The 13,986-nt window shown below is 35.9% G+C and overlaps 1 protein-coding gene and 1 pseudogene across 1 annotated transcript in view; both read right to left on the bottom strand.

Annotated features, from left to right (window-relative positions):
* The window catches only part of PRKDC (protein kinase, DNA-activated, catalytic subunit), a 217,092-nt gene that overhangs the window by 161,707 nt on the left and 41,399 nt on the right, over window positions 1-13,986 (bottom strand). Inside the window, exons 22-25 of the mRNA XM_036338724.1 lie at window positions 12,687-12,793; window positions 6,803-6,893; window positions 5,857-6,020; window positions 5,031-5,183 (exon numbers count right to left, since the gene is read on the bottom strand). Coding sequence (XP_036194617.1) covers window positions 5,031-5,183; window positions 5,857-6,020; window positions 6,803-6,893; window positions 12,687-12,793 — 515 coding nt within the window. The remainder of the gene's footprint in view (window positions 1-5,030; window positions 5,184-5,856; window positions 6,021-6,802; window positions 6,894-12,686; window positions 12,794-13,986) is intronic.
* Window positions 2,195-2,307, bottom strand: LOC118671072 (annotated as a pseudogene).

Below are 13,986 nucleotides of genomic sequence, written 5' to 3'. Positions count from 1 at the left end.
TACTAAACCTCATTGTTCTTCTAATCAAGAGGGCAATGGAGGATGAATATTACTGGTTTTATAGTACTCATCTTTATTAACTTGATCCTGAATGTGCACTTGAGGTATTGTGGGTCAGAGACATTATCATTATTCAACTAACAAGTAAATAATGACAAAGAGAAAGCCGGACTTAAAACTTGTATCACTGGAGAAGACAGCTGCCTCCCCATTGCTGCCAAATGAAAGAAGAAAAATCTCGACTCCTTGGAGACATTAAGGATCCTGAGTTCTCACTCTAATTTCCAGAATGTAAATAAAGTCTCTCCAGGGGCCAGACAGCCTTGTGGGTCTCTGGCTTTTACAATCCAGGGTGTCTTCCAGGCCTGGGTTCCCCCCTGTAAAAGGAAATACCCAGGGAAACAGTGCCCACCGTTCTGAAACCGTGGGAGCTTAACCGAGTGGCTTAGGTGTAACCCTGTGATCATCTTGGAGAGGGAAGAGAAGTCTTATTACCCTTTTGGATCAGAGCACTTACCTAGACAAATGGTTACAGACCCGATCCTCATTACATGGAGAGTAAAACGTTTGTAGCAAAGTGAAGGGGAGCATTCCCCATCTTTGTACCTTACACATTTCTGGGCCTCATGAGGCTAGGGCGCCTACTGGAGCACTGACAAATCCAGGAGAGTTTTGTTTCCCAACTGACACTGAGTTCAAGAATGAAGCACCTTGGCATGAACACCGCCACTCAAAAACCCTGTAAAACCGTCCATGCCTCGGGGTGCAGAACAAACAACACAGAGACCTCTTGCAGCTGGAATTTTTCTATAAAGTATATCTTTCTATCCTTCCTTTGAAGCAATTTTTAGGATTAATCAAAATAAAGGTCTTACCTTATAGTTTGAACTGGACTTAAAGCATCACTTTCTTCTTCAAAAGAATTACACTGTTTTATTCTTAGTGTATAAGGTATATATGTATGTCTTCACACAGAAAACACATGCATGCACACATATACACACACACCACTTATAGAAATTATAGAAAATATAGAAAACCATCCACCTACAATCCTATCTCTGTAAGGCAACCACTGTTAACATTTAAAATTGCTGTTAACTTTCAAAATATTTTATTTATACACATTTAAATATATGTGTATACATGTGTAAAAAATACTTTTTATAAGCACTTTTCCTCTTAATTTTGAATATTTTCCATATAAATACATAAGCTGTGTCAGAATGTTTATTAGTTAGCCTAGTACCTCACATATGGATATACCATGATTCAATTACCCAAATCCTGTTATTAGAATTGCAGGTATATCTAATGTGTGACTAACAAGAAGTCGCAATGAAAAGTCCTGTACACTCTGCTCTGAGTACATCGGCAGTAATGAAACTGCTGGACCAGGGCTGCAGGTCACCAAGCCTTTTGCTCTGCCTGCAGAGAGCCTGTGTGAATCCACACTCTCAGCAGACAGAAGTTGCAGGGCCCTTTCCCTACATGCTGGCAATATCAACACTGTCACCTTTTAAAATATTTGACAAAAGCTACAAACAATAACATTTTAACTTCCTTTTCTTTATTAAAAACGTTAATATTTTTAAATAGTTCACTGGCCATATATACTTCTTTGTTTGAGTTGTCTATTTTTGTTCTTTATTCATTTGCCCATTTTTAGATCTACATCTTCAGTAGAATGTAGCAAAAAAATTCCTACATTATATATATATATATTAAATATGTGGTTTTTGTGCCATTCAGTAGTTTTAAACATTTGTAAAGTCAAATTATCACTACATTAGCACATTTCTTCTGTCTTCAATATCTTGTAGGAAAATCTCCCCTCTTATACAAACTTTATGAAAAGAAAATTTTTTGAACATCTTTAATGTGATAACAAAATCCATCCAAATCAAATTTTATAAACAAAAGAATGTATTTTTTAATGCTATCATCCTACATTTTAAAAATAAAATGAAGTACTTATGCATGTTTGTAAAATGTGTTTTTACAAAGATCTGGGGGTATATTTTTTGCTAAGATAAAGTGGCTTTTCCTGGGGAATAAGAGTGGGAAAGACAATATGGAGTTTTACTTTCAGTTTCATATGTTCCTATATTAATTAATATATTTTATCAATGAAAAAGACTATCCCAATCCAAATATACAGACAGGTACTATAAATTCATTATATTTTTCTTTTTTTAATATGGAACACTTTACGAATTTGCATGTCATCCTTGTGCAGGGGCCATGATAATCTTCTCCATATTGCTCCAATTTTAATATACATGCTGCTATATTTTTCCCTAATATAGTTACAGTTTCTGTTTTTCCTTCTAAATCCCTTTGAGATTAATTTTTCATATGTTAGTCAGTTGGCCTAATATGATTTAGTAAATGATCCATTTCTCACTAACTTATAATATATATTCTTCCCAATACATAATTTTTTGTTGTTGTTAATCCTCACCTGAGGATATTTCTCCATTGATTTTTAGAGAGTAGAAGGGAGAGGAGAGACAGAGAGAGGGAAACATGGATGTGAGAACGATACATCGATTGGTCGCCTCCCAAACAAACCCCGACCAGGGCAGGAGATCAAGCTTGCAACCAAGATGTATGTGCCCTTGATTGGAATCGAACCCACAACTCTTCAGTCCTCGGGCTGGCGCTCTATCCACTGAGCCAAACCAGCTAAGGCTACTAGATATATAATTCTTATGTACATATGAGTCTCCTCCCCAACTACCAGACACTTCCACTGAACTACCTGTTATAACTTAGGTAGCTTCATTTTAACATCTGTTAGGGCAAGACCCCAGCACTCCTTTCAAAATCTTTCAAAATCTTTCTTGGTTAAGTTCAAGCAATTATTCTTTCAGATTACTTTTTAGGTTCAAACTGAACTTAATTGTGGGCTTTTTGCTGGAATGCTACCAAGCACTATCTGATTTGAAAATAACTGGCATTTTTTCAATATTGATTCTTCTAACTCAGGTACATAACATATTAATTTCACGTTCATAAAAAAATGTTTGTGTGGCATATTGAAGTTTATTACTAGGCATTATCTATCAGTATATATAATATATATAATATATATATATATATACATATATGTGTATATATATATATTGATGCTATTATGAATGGGATGTTGTAAACATTTTTCAAGTGGTCAATACTAATATATGACATATATGAGGATACTGATATACAAAAATTCATCAGCTTCCTCCTTTATTAATGCTTAGAATTTATCAGATGATACCTTTGAAGTTTCTAGATTTTTAAAAAACTATATCCCAAATAATAATCATTTCTCCTTCCTTTCTAATGTCCCTGCCCTCCAGAAACTCACAGCCTGAATTACAGGCCCAGATACTAACCACTATAAATAACTAACTAAATACAAGTGAAGCCATACTGAGCAACCAACAACTCCAAGCCACAGGTGCTGTTCCAGGTAGGACCTAGGGGCACCTATGAACAGGCCAAAGTCACTTCTCACCAATGGGTTCTGTTCAGGCCAAAGCACAAGGAAGCATTGGTGCTTCATGACTGGGATGATTTGTCCCTGACATTCAGGGAGACATTCTTTATCATATTAAGATGGTATTAAACTATCCCCAGTTTACCAGGAGCTAACAAATGCCCTTTAGGCTTCTATGATGAGGATCACTGCTTTTGAAATCAATTTCTGTGGTAAATTTCCAGTTTTAACCAAAAATCCTATTTAACCATGGTGCATCTCAATATTGCTGGATTGTATTCATTCAGATATCCTATTCAGGGGTCCTCAAACGTTTTAAACAGGGGGCCAATTCACTGTTCCTCAGACCGTTGGAGGGCCGGACTATAGTTTAAAAAAAAAACTAAGGCCAAAGCCGGTTTGGCTCAGCGGATAGAGCGTCGGCCTGCGGACTGAAAGGTCCCAGGTTCGATTCCGGTCAAGGGCATGTGCCTGGGTTGCGGGCACTTCCCCAGTGGGGGATGTGCAGGAGGCAGCTGATCGATGTTTCTCTCCCATCGATGTTTCTGACTCTCTATCTCTCTCTCTTCCTCTCTGTAAAAAACAATAAAATATATTTTAAAAAAAAACAAAAAAACAAACAAACTAAGAACAAATTCCTATGCACACTGCACATATCTTATTTTGAAGTAAAAAAACAAAACGGGAACAAATACAATATTTGTATTTGCATGTGGCCCGCGGGCCATAGTTTGAGGACCCCTGTCCTATATAATAAAAGGCTAATATGCAAATCGACCAAAGTGCGGAACAACCAGTCGCTATGACACGTACTGACCACCAGGGGGCAGACGCTCAATGCCGGGCTCACAGCTGGCGAGCGCAGCGGCCGTGACGGGAACCTCTCCCACCTCTGTGGCAGCGCTAAGGATATCCCACTGCTGGCCTAAGCTGTCAGTCAGACATCCCCCAAGGGCTCCCAGACTGCGAGAGGGTGCAGGCTGGGCTGAGGGACCCCCCAAGTGCACGATTTCGTGCACCAGGCCTCTAGTATTGAATAATTTTCCATCTATACTTATGAGTTTTTCGTTTTCTTCTTTCATGCGTGCACCTGATATCAGGATTATGTGAGCTCCATAAAATGAACTGAGAATTCCATTCTTTTCTGCTTCATTACAGCAGTAAGACTTTGTGCATATCAGCAGTAATAGGCCATTTGCCAACATTTCCAGTCTCTTTCATGATTGCTATGTGAGTCCCTACATGTGAGGGGCAATAGTTAACTCAGCTTTTAGATGCCTAGACTCTCAGTAACCCTAACCAGACAGTGATTCCCAAACTTTATGGCACATGAAAAATCACCAGGCCAGTTTTTAAAAGTCACAATACCAGGTCAAATCCCTGAGGGATTAAGTAAGAGTCTGTGGATAGCAGCCAGGTAGCAGTATTTTTTTTTAAGATTCCCAGGTGATTCTAATGTGAAGCAAAATTTGATGGTCACTGAACTAGACAGAACTTTAAAAAAATTTTTGCAACTATTTCAGATTTAAAAGCAATCACTTACCTGATCTACATCACATGCAAGTCGAAGTAGCACAGGAAAAGTTCGCTTATAGAGTTGGTACATAGGTGGGGAACCCTGAGTACCTTCAGGTATTTGAGTGGCTTTGCCCAACATAAACATAACCATGCTATGTAAAAGTTCACAAGCTGCAACCTAAAATAGGCCAGGAGTTCAAAAAAGTTTAAGTTTTCATGTTAACAAGAGAAGAATATTTATAAATGATACTCAATTTAGAAAAACACTATCATGCCCAAATTATAAGTTAGCTGGAAGAAGCACTTCTTATTGTATAAAATGAATGCTTTTCTGTTCACTTTGATCTTTAACCAAGAGTTAAGAATTGAAATTTAAAAACTTTAGACAATGGGACATTCATAAGAAACATACTTCAATGTTGCCATATTGTGGAACTTTGCTTCATTTGTTAGCACATTTTCAATTATCACTACTACAGTGAATATCTGAAGCATTCTGAAAATGTACAAGTTACTAGAAAAACTTGGGATTATATGTTTCTAATCTCCCAGCTTGAGAAGATGATCGAGCACATGAAAAATCGCTGTTAAATGCCCTTTGTACTATATTTTCTAATATAGAGTTTCTGGTACATTAATGTTTTGCCAGGTTATTATCTATTAAGATGATTTATGTTTAGCTTTCATTTATCAATGATATCTTCTGATAATTAAGTCATTTTCTAATTATTGTATTACAGAAAATATAAAATTAATATTAAAATGGCTGAAGTATATTATCTATGCCCTAAAAAATATATGTCTTAAAACCAATAGACTCTAAATAATAGTGAAATGAAAAATAAAAGTACTTTAGTTTGTCTGTCACTGGCTGAAAGAGCTAGTTCCGTAACCCGAGGCAGAAATATATCCAGGTAAATGACAGGCTTCATATCCATGAACGGTACTGAAAAACTGAGTCTTTTTTCTCTATCCCATGCTACATATTTCTTCATCATTTCATCTGAGGATGCAGCTGTTAAAAAATATTAAGAAGAGCGTGCTTTTTTTCATTCAAAACATTCTCATACTAACTGCTTACAATTCATTAGTGAAAACAGAGTATTTTGTTATACTTTTAAGTTAAGCACTTTATTCATTATTCCTCTTGTTACTTCACACATGTAACTACAACATTAGAAATCACTGATATACTATTTTTGAATTTAATTTAAAGTAATATTATTTTTAAATAAGTCTAATAATCTGGGGTGTTGAATTTTCACTTTCAGCAAAGACTTAAGGTAATCTGTGGAAAAATTACAAGTAAATAATGCTCTTATTAAAAATCTCTTTAAAACACTTATTTTCCCAATATAGGCTGTTTTTTCCTAAATAACCAAAAGTCACTAGTATATTTAATATAAAATTTCAAATGTAAAAATAGATGAATTTTTGCTAAACGAAATGTTAATTCTCATTAAAAACACTCTAAAAATATCCAAAATTAAGAATATCGTGTTTAAAAAATATTGAATTCCTGAAACACTTAATATAAAAAAGAATGTCAAATTAGATTGTTTCAAAATGAAAAATAAATGTTTAATAACCAAACTAGAACATTTTCCCTGTTACTGTATCAGATTGCATGGTACAATCAAAGCACTTCATTAGGCAATTATTCTTTGTAATCTTATTTGAAAATATGTAAATCACATATAGGATAAACATGAGAATATACCATGATCTGTATACATCTAAATTAAAGGGCAAATACATCTACAGAGGTTAATTTATTTTAATTAAAAGTTCATTTACCTGTTACAAGATTTTTGCTTACTTGCCCTCCTAGAGTGCCAAGCATTTGTACTACTCTAATCCTTATTTCTTCTAAGGACAGTGCTTCATTCTGCAATGGAACAATCGCATTACGTGTGATGATAACTGAGTTAAAAATTAAAGAGATTTATGAGAGGAAAGAAAAACAATTTTACAACTCTTTTTATTGTTCATGTTTCCCAGTGGTCCACGGTATCCTACACAGTACTACTGTTAATGTTATTGCAAATTCATGAAAAGAAGAAACATCTCTTCTAAATATTCCAGTTACAAGTCCATTTCCTAGGCCAGCGATTCCAAAGTTTCAGCAGAACCTGTCACACCCTTAAAAGTTACTAAGGATTCCCCAAAGAGCTATAATGTTGGTCATATTTATCAATATTTATCATATTAGAAGTTAAGTCTTAGAAATTATTTACATAATTATTTTATTTTAAAAAACGAAACCCATTACATGTTAACAGATGACATGTTTTTAGAAAAAGTAACTATACAGGCCGTGGCCGGTTTGACTCAGTGGATAGAGCGTCGGCCTGGGGACTGAAAGGTCCCAGGTTCGATTCCGGTCAAGGGCATGAACCTTGGTTGCAGGCACATCCCCAGTGGGAAGTGTGTAGGAGGCGGCCGATCAATGTTTCTCTCTCATCGATGTTTCTAACTCTCTATCCCTCTCCCTTCCTCTCTGTAAAAAATCAATAAAATATATATAAAAAAAAAAAAGTAACTATACAGGATGGGCAAAATAGGTGTACAGTTGTGAGTATGCAAAACAGTTTATTCTTGAATTATTATTTATTAATTATTGTATTATTTTCCATATAAACAACTATAAACCTACTTTTGCCCCACCCTGTATTTTCCAAATAAACAAACAAAAACCTTAAAGCGGCATTGTTTCACATTTGTGCAAATTATTTTCTGGCTTGCTAGAAGACGGCTCTTATGGCATGTTGTTAGGGCTACAGTTGGAAGCTATAGAAGGAGGGAGTCGTATTTTGTTGTTCCTTTCAGATAGCTATAATTATTCTTTAATAGTACACCAACACTAACAAGTGCTAGTTCCTTAAAGATTAGTTAAAATGAGGAACCAGAAACTTTATCAATAAATTTTATGCACTCTATTACACTAAAATCCATTGGTTTATCTTGCACTTCGAGTGGATTTTTAACCCTTGCATGATTTGGTAACATAAAATATTGTTCATCTGAAGTTACTGGTTCACTGGGTTATTGATATCTACCAAATATTAAAACATTTGATTATATATGCAAAAAAAAGTCACTTGTTAATATTACCACAAATGTCATCAGAACATTGCCAGGGGTGCTTCCTTTTGTTGTTATTGTTGCCAGTACTACAGATGCCCCCCAATTTTGCCCTTCATCAAACCCCTCCCCTCCCTAGGCCTTCCCCACACTATTGTCTGTGTCCATGGGTTATGTATATATGCATACATGTTCTTGGGTTAATCTCTCCCTGTCCCCTGCATCACCCTCCCACTGAGGTCTGTTATTCTATCTCATATATCCATGCCTCTGGACCTGCTTTGTTCATCAGTTTATTTTGTTCATTATATTCCACAAATAAGCAAGATCTTGTGATGTTTGTCTTTCTCTAACTGGCTCATTTCACTTAACATAATAGTCTCAAGGTCCATCCATGCTGTCACATTCCATTGGGTAAATGTAGCACAGCTTTTTTATCTACTCATCTACCGATGGGCACTTGGGCTATTTTCAAATATTAGCTATTGTAAATAATGCTGTTATGAACATAAGGGTGCATATATTTTTTCTGATTGGTGTCTTGGAATTCTTAGGATATAGTCTCAGAAGTGGGATCGCTGGGTCAAACGGCAGTTCCATTTTTTAATTTTTTGAGGAAACTCCATACTGTTTTCCACAGTGGCTACACAAGTCTGCACTCCTACCAGCAGTGTTCTAGGGTTCTGTTCTCCGTATCCCTGTCAGCACTACTGCTTGTTGATGTATTGATGGTAGCTATTCTGGCAGGTGTGAGGTGATATCTCATTATAGTTTTAATTTGCTGATCTATCTGATGATTAGTGACTTTGAGCATTTTTGCATATGTCTTTTGGCCATCTGTATGTCCTCTTTGGAGAAATGTCTATTCAGGTCCTTTGCCCTTTATCTAATTGGATTGAGAAAAATCTTTTAAGTATTGAAGAGCTGTCAAGTTCATGGTGATGGTTATAAGTTTTCCAAAATTTTAACTTTCTTCTTTTTTTAAATATATTTTTCTTGACTTTGGAGAGGGAGGAAGAGGGAGAACGAGATAGAAACACCAATGATGAGAGAGAATCAATTGGCTGCCTCTTGCATGCCCTACACTGGGGATTGATACAGCAACCTGGGCATGTGCCCTAACCAGGAATTGAACCATGACCTCCTGGTTCATAGGTCGACACTCAACCACTGAGCTACATCGACTGGTATGTCTGTCATTTGTTCTTTCAAATAAATATGGTGTTCTTGAAAAAAAGTGGCTACATTAGTTCAAAGCTCAAAGAAAGCATCACACAAGTGCTTTTCCTGAAGACAACTGTCACACTTCACTATGCAGCAGATTGCTTTCGGCAGACTCCCTGTTTCATCACACAGAATATTTAAAAAATGTGTACTCAAGGGTCAAAAAGTGCTAAGGAACCAACAGTGTTACCCATCACTACACCACAGTGAAAACATCAACAAGGAGAAGTAGTGTGGCCTAGCACTGAAATCACCTGGGGTGCTAGGGAGCGGAGATTGTGCATCTACAAAGAGATTGTATTTGCAAAACTGGAGATAAGCTCAAATACTTTCATCTTGTTTTATCAATATGTGATCAAATAATTTTTAAAAATTAGACAACCATTTCTAAGATCATTCAAGTCTCTCAATCAAAAGCTATCAAAAATAATAAGGTGGGAAGAGTTTACCCTGGAGTTTGCATTATCAATTCTAGACAGTAATATTTTTTCAAAATTTTATACTACAAAGCAACAATAATCAAAACAGCATTATATTGACAGAAAAACAGACACACAGACCAATGGAACAGAATTGAGAGCCCAGACATAAATCACATGTATATGGGAAAATAATTGTTTATCAAATAAATAAATTAGAGAGAGAGGGAGGGGGAGAGAGAGATTTTTCCATTTTATTTATGCGTTCATTGGCTAACTCTTTTTTTTTTAATTTTTTTTTAAATATATTTTATTGATTTTTCACAGAGAGGAAGGGAGAGAGAGATAGAGAGCCAGAAACATCGATGGGAGAGAAACATCGATCAGCCGCCTCCTGCACATCTCCCACTGGGGATGTGCCCGCAACCCAGGTACATGCCCTTGACCGGAATCGAACCCAGGACCCTTCAGTCCGCAGGCCGACGCTCTATCCACTGAGCCAAACCGGTTTCGGCCATTGGCTAACTCTTACATGAGACCTGACAGAGCATCAAACCCACAACTTCGGTGTATAGGGACGACGCTCTAACCAACTAAGCTATCCAGCCAGAGCCTGGACAAATAATTTTGGGCAAAGGAGCCAAAATATGCAATGAAGAAAAGAAAAACTCTTCAGTAAATGGTGCTGGAAAAATGGAAAAGCCACGTGAAAAAGAATAAAACTAGACTGCTATCACCATACACAAAAATTAACTCAAAATGTATCAAAAATCTAATTATAAGACCTGAAACGATAAACAACATAGAAGAAAACGTAGATAGTAAAGTTATAGACCTTGGTCTTAAAGAGGGTTTTATGAACTTGCCATCAAAGGTCGGGAAAATAAAGGCAAAAGTAAATGAATGAGACTACATCAAACTAAAAAGCAGAAAAACCATCAACAAAACAAAGAGGGAACCAACCAAATGAGAGAAGATATTTGCAAACAATACCTCTGGTAAGGGGTTAATATCCAAAATATATAAACAACTCAGCAATAAAAAACAAAAAATCCAATTAAAAAATGGGCAAAGGAGAACAGTCACTTCTCTCAAGACATACAATGGCCAACAGACATGTAGAAAGAGCCTCACCTTCACTAGCTATTAGGGAAATGAAAATCAAAACCACCATGAGAGCCCAGCCAGTGTTGCTCAGTGCTGGAGCATCAACCAATGAACCAAGAGGTTGCTTGTTCGTATCCCAGTCAGGGCACATGCCCGGGCTATCGGCTCGATCCCCAGTATGGGGTGTTGCAGGAGGCAGCCAATCAATGTTTCTATCTCTCCATCCCTTTCCCTTCCTCTCTCTTTCAAATTAATAAAAACACACTTTTAAAAAAATACTACCATGAGATACCACCTCACACCTGTTACAATGGCTATCATCAACAAAACCAGTAATAACAAGTGTTGGAGAGATTGTGGAGAATAAGGAATCCCTATGCTGATGATGGGGATGTACTAGTAAACTGATATAGCCACTATTGAAAACAGTATAGAGCAGCGGTTGCCAACAGGTGGTCCGTGGACCACTGGTGGTCCGTGAGGTCCAAAAGGTTGGCAAACTCTGGTATAGAGGTTCCTCAAAAAAGTATAGAGTTACCATATGACTGGGTGTCTACCTGAAAAACTTGAAAACATTCATTCATAAAGATACGTGCACCCCTATGTTCATTGCAGCATTATTCACAGTGGCCAAGATGTGGAAATAACCAAAATGTCCTTCAATAAATGACTGAATAAAGAAGATGTGGTAAGCACATACAATAAATAATCTTCAGCCATAGAAAACATGAAATACTGCCATTTGCAACAACATGGATGGACCTTGAGAATATCATGCTAAGTGAAGTAAGTCAGACAGAAAAAGTCAAGAACCATATGATTTCACTCATATGAAGGATATAAAATTGAAAACAACAAATGAACAAATAAGACCAAGAGACAAACAAAAACTCATAGATAACAGGCAGCAGTATGGTGGTTACCAGAGGGAAATGGGGTGAAAGGAAGGTAGCAAAGGAAAAAGAGGGTCAAATATATGGTGATGAAAAGAGAGTTCACTTTGAGTGGTAAACACACAGTGCAAAATACAGATGATGTATTATAGAATTCTATACCAGAAACACATATGATTTTATTAACCCATGTCACCACAATAAATTTAATTTTAAAATATTTTCTAAGTTTTTCAAATTTTAATTTTCACTTTATACCTATATACTAATCCAATATTCTCTATTTACATCATTTTTTCCAATTATATTACAAACCATATCTGAAAAATGCTATCAATAAATTAACATGATAAAAAATACTGACATGACTTGAACTTGACAACATTATATACTTAACACATTGTGGACAGATCATGAGAATTCTTGTGTTTTCTGTTCTAAGGTTTGTGACCAATCACAAAAATTCTTCAAAAAGATATTAGCATGTAAGAACATGTAATAAATAACTTCAAAATGCAATGGGTATTTAATTTTAAAGCGTGCCTTTAACATTTCTATAAAACGTTTTTTGTACTCGTTCAACAGAACTTATCTGGCCACTGAGTAAAGCTAGCAATAAAACTACTGGTCCGCAATGTGTTAAGATCCAATCAGTAAATAAATCAATCGTTTATAATATCAGTATTCCTACTGTTTACTGATTTTGAACTGATTAATTTTTATTATCCACTAACTATACTTAAAGATGGAGACAAACAGGAAAACAAGATCAAGACGGTAAACTAAATAATTTAGCTACACTTTTATTGCTAAAAATATATTGAGATTATTTCTATGCCGTATTCTAATTTATATATAACACTAAGATTTTAAATAAAGATTCTTACTTTTCACAAGCATTACAATCTGATCTTTGCATTATTTAAGGTAAAGAAAATACAAAGGATTTCTTACTGATAATATGTTCTTTGTGTTTTTCAGATGCTTCAACACAACTTTATTAAATCCTTTCTGGGCAGCCCGAGAAAGTGCTGATACTTCCCAGTTATTCTTGTTCTCACCTATCAACAGAAAACAAAAATGAATTTTAAATAGCAATCATTCATTGACTTGATTAATATTAGGGCGACATACTATATTACCAAATCAAGACATTAAAATCCTAATTTTAATTATGGTTAAAAATTACTAAGTTTCTAAAACAAAAATATATTAATAGTGATTGTCTTAGTTTTAAATATCATTATACAAAAAGAAATATAGCCGAAACCGGTTTGGCTCAGTGGATAGAGCGTCAGCCTGCGGACTGAAAGGTCCCAGGTTCGATTCCGGTCAAGGGCATGTACCTTGGTTGCGGGCACATCCCCAGTAGGAGATGTGCAGGAGGCAGCTGATCGATGTTTCTCTCTCATCGATGTTTCTAACTCTCTATCTCTCTCCCTTCCTCTCTGTAAAAAATCAATAAAATATATTTAAAAAAAAAAAAAAGAAATATGATTCCTTGAAGAAGTGTCTAATTCCAGAGATTGGGAAGGAAACACACTAAAGTAATAATCAGAGGTAATGGGGCTTCAGGAAAGAAAAGTTTTACACTATACATCCTAACTTTATATAAGTTTGTGATTATTAAAAAGTATTTCTCTACATAACCACATAACTATCCAATTCAGGACAAAGTCCTTGAGACATTGCCCATAATTAATCCTTAGGCCCATTCAGGTTCTAGCATTGATCCCAAGTTCAGGACCATATTACATTTTGTTGTTTGCTTCTTTAGGATCTTTTAAACTGAAACAGCTCTTCAGTGTTTCCTTGCATTTAATGATTTAAACGTTTTTAAAATTATATGCCAGCAATTTTGTACACTGTCCCTCTATTTGAGTTTTCTAATGTATTCTCCGGACTAGATTCAGGTTATAGAAACCAGCCCTAACATCCTACTAATCCCTTTAATTAGCTATTGAGTTAAATAAAATCTCTGATACGTGTTCATTTATATCAGCACAGTCATAATTTCATAGCTATAAAGTTATCTTTCACTGGTTCTGGAGAAGCCTAGATTTGCTGACAGAGACAGGTAAACTGCACTGCTAAAGGATACACACCTCACAGGTTTAACCCCAGCCTATCTTCTTGGCTCCTAGAAATGAATCCCAAATGACAATAGAACCTTGCCCAGCTTTCTGCTAACCTAGTTCCTGCCTTTACATGATTTCATGCTTTTGGTTTGCTTATGCCCAATCAGCTGGTCCCC

The sequence above is a fragment of the Myotis myotis genome, unplaced genomic scaffold (genome assembly GCF_014108235.1).
Source record: "Myotis myotis isolate mMyoMyo1 unplaced genomic scaffold, mMyoMyo1.p scaffold_m19_p_16, whole genome shotgun sequence".
Classification (NCBI taxonomy): domain Eukaryota; kingdom Metazoa; phylum Chordata; class Mammalia; order Chiroptera; family Vespertilionidae; genus Myotis; species Myotis myotis.
Note: the sequence above shows the minus strand (reverse complement) of the source record. Positions and strands in the feature narration are given on the sequence as shown.